Source organism: Arachis ipaensis, chromosome B08 (assembly GCF_000816755.2).
Source record: "Arachis ipaensis cultivar K30076 chromosome B08, Araip1.1, whole genome shotgun sequence".
In the NCBI taxonomy this organism is placed as follows: Eukaryota; Viridiplantae; Streptophyta; class Magnoliopsida; order Fabales; family Fabaceae; genus Arachis; species Arachis ipaensis.
Window position 1 is genome coordinate 38349510 of NC_029792.2, and position 1152 is coordinate 38350661.

Here is a 1152-nt window from a genome sequence, read left to right on the forward strand (position 1 = left end):
AATCGAATCAGCTTCACTGATTGAATAATGATCTAATGACCGGTAGTCTATGGTGCTGTCTAGGCAAACAGTAGTTGAACCTAGTCTCGCACCCAAAATGAAAATTAAAAGGTGAAAATTCAGATCCAGTAAACTTTACGTGGAATTAATAGCCGAAATTTAGTCAAATAACAGCTCCTAACCATCGTCGACTTGAGTTTCCACCAAAATAAAAATTAAAAACAGAAAGGATAAGGGAGAAAGTTCGGGCTGCCTGCAGTCGTGCCGTCGACCAACGAGATTGTGGTGTTGAATGGAGAAGGCTAGCAACAGTCTTGTTACCCACATGAACACCACACTCTCTTTACCACTTCATTCTCATCTTTTATCAGCAGTTTCTTCTCACCAAACCTTCTCACATCACGCCCACAAAAGCTGCCTCCCACTTCGAGCTTCGCCTCCTTTTCTTTATTATTCCACCCGCGGCCCACCTTCCCTCAATTGCGCAAATCCCGATGGTAATCTTCCCAGTTTCGATTAATGAAATTCCTCAACTTTTAATTTGCATCCATTTATATGCTCTTACATTTGTCTCATGTATGTGATTTTTGGCGTTAGATAAAGTTTGTGTCCCAAAGGGTTTTTCTAGGAGAGGATTTTTATTTATGTATTCAATATATTCCGATTTTTGATGAAAGTCAGTGGATGTTTTTATCTGTTTCTTTATTTGTCTCAAAATTTATTTATGCAAAAATTCTACGGGCGCACCAAAAATCAGCAACCAAAAGTTTGTTCATAAATAGATGACTTGTTTAACTCATTTCAATATGAATTTTATATTCTAACATGTATTTTATACAAGTGACCGATTTTGTGCTAATTGTTTGTGTTCTTCCAGAATGTTGTTATTTATGTAGAGTCCTTTTCAGTTTTGAGTTTTGGAAAGCACTGATATGGCTGTTTTAGTTTTTGAGTTTGGAGATTGTACTCTAATTAGTATTTCTTCCCTCTTGGAGGGTCAAGAGTTTGTTAATTATGAAAAAAAGGTAAAAGAACGCTGTTTGGATCAAGCTATGTAGCATGGACACACCAGATGAGCAACATGCCCGTGTCTTCGACAGTTGTCAGGGTCTAACAGACACTCGTATGACACCTTATTTAACCAATTAGTTA

The 1152-nt window shown here is 37.4% G+C and overlaps 1 protein-coding gene across 4 annotated transcripts in view; it reads left to right on the forward strand.

Annotated features, from left to right (window-relative positions):
• LOC107613268 (probable inactive shikimate kinase like 1, chloroplastic) overlaps positions 63-1152 on the forward strand; it is a 7697-nt gene continuing 6607 nt past the window's right edge. For all 4 annotated transcript variants that reach the window (XR_002352355.1, XM_016315194.2, XM_021109307.1 and 1 more), the window contains exons 1-2: positions 63-103; positions 208-497. Coding sequence is in view for 3 of the 4 variants with exons in the window: in XM_016315194.2 (XP_016170680.1) it covers positions 293-497 (205 nt within the window). In the remaining variant the exon portion in view is untranslated. The remainder of the gene's footprint in view (positions 104-207; positions 498-1152) is intronic.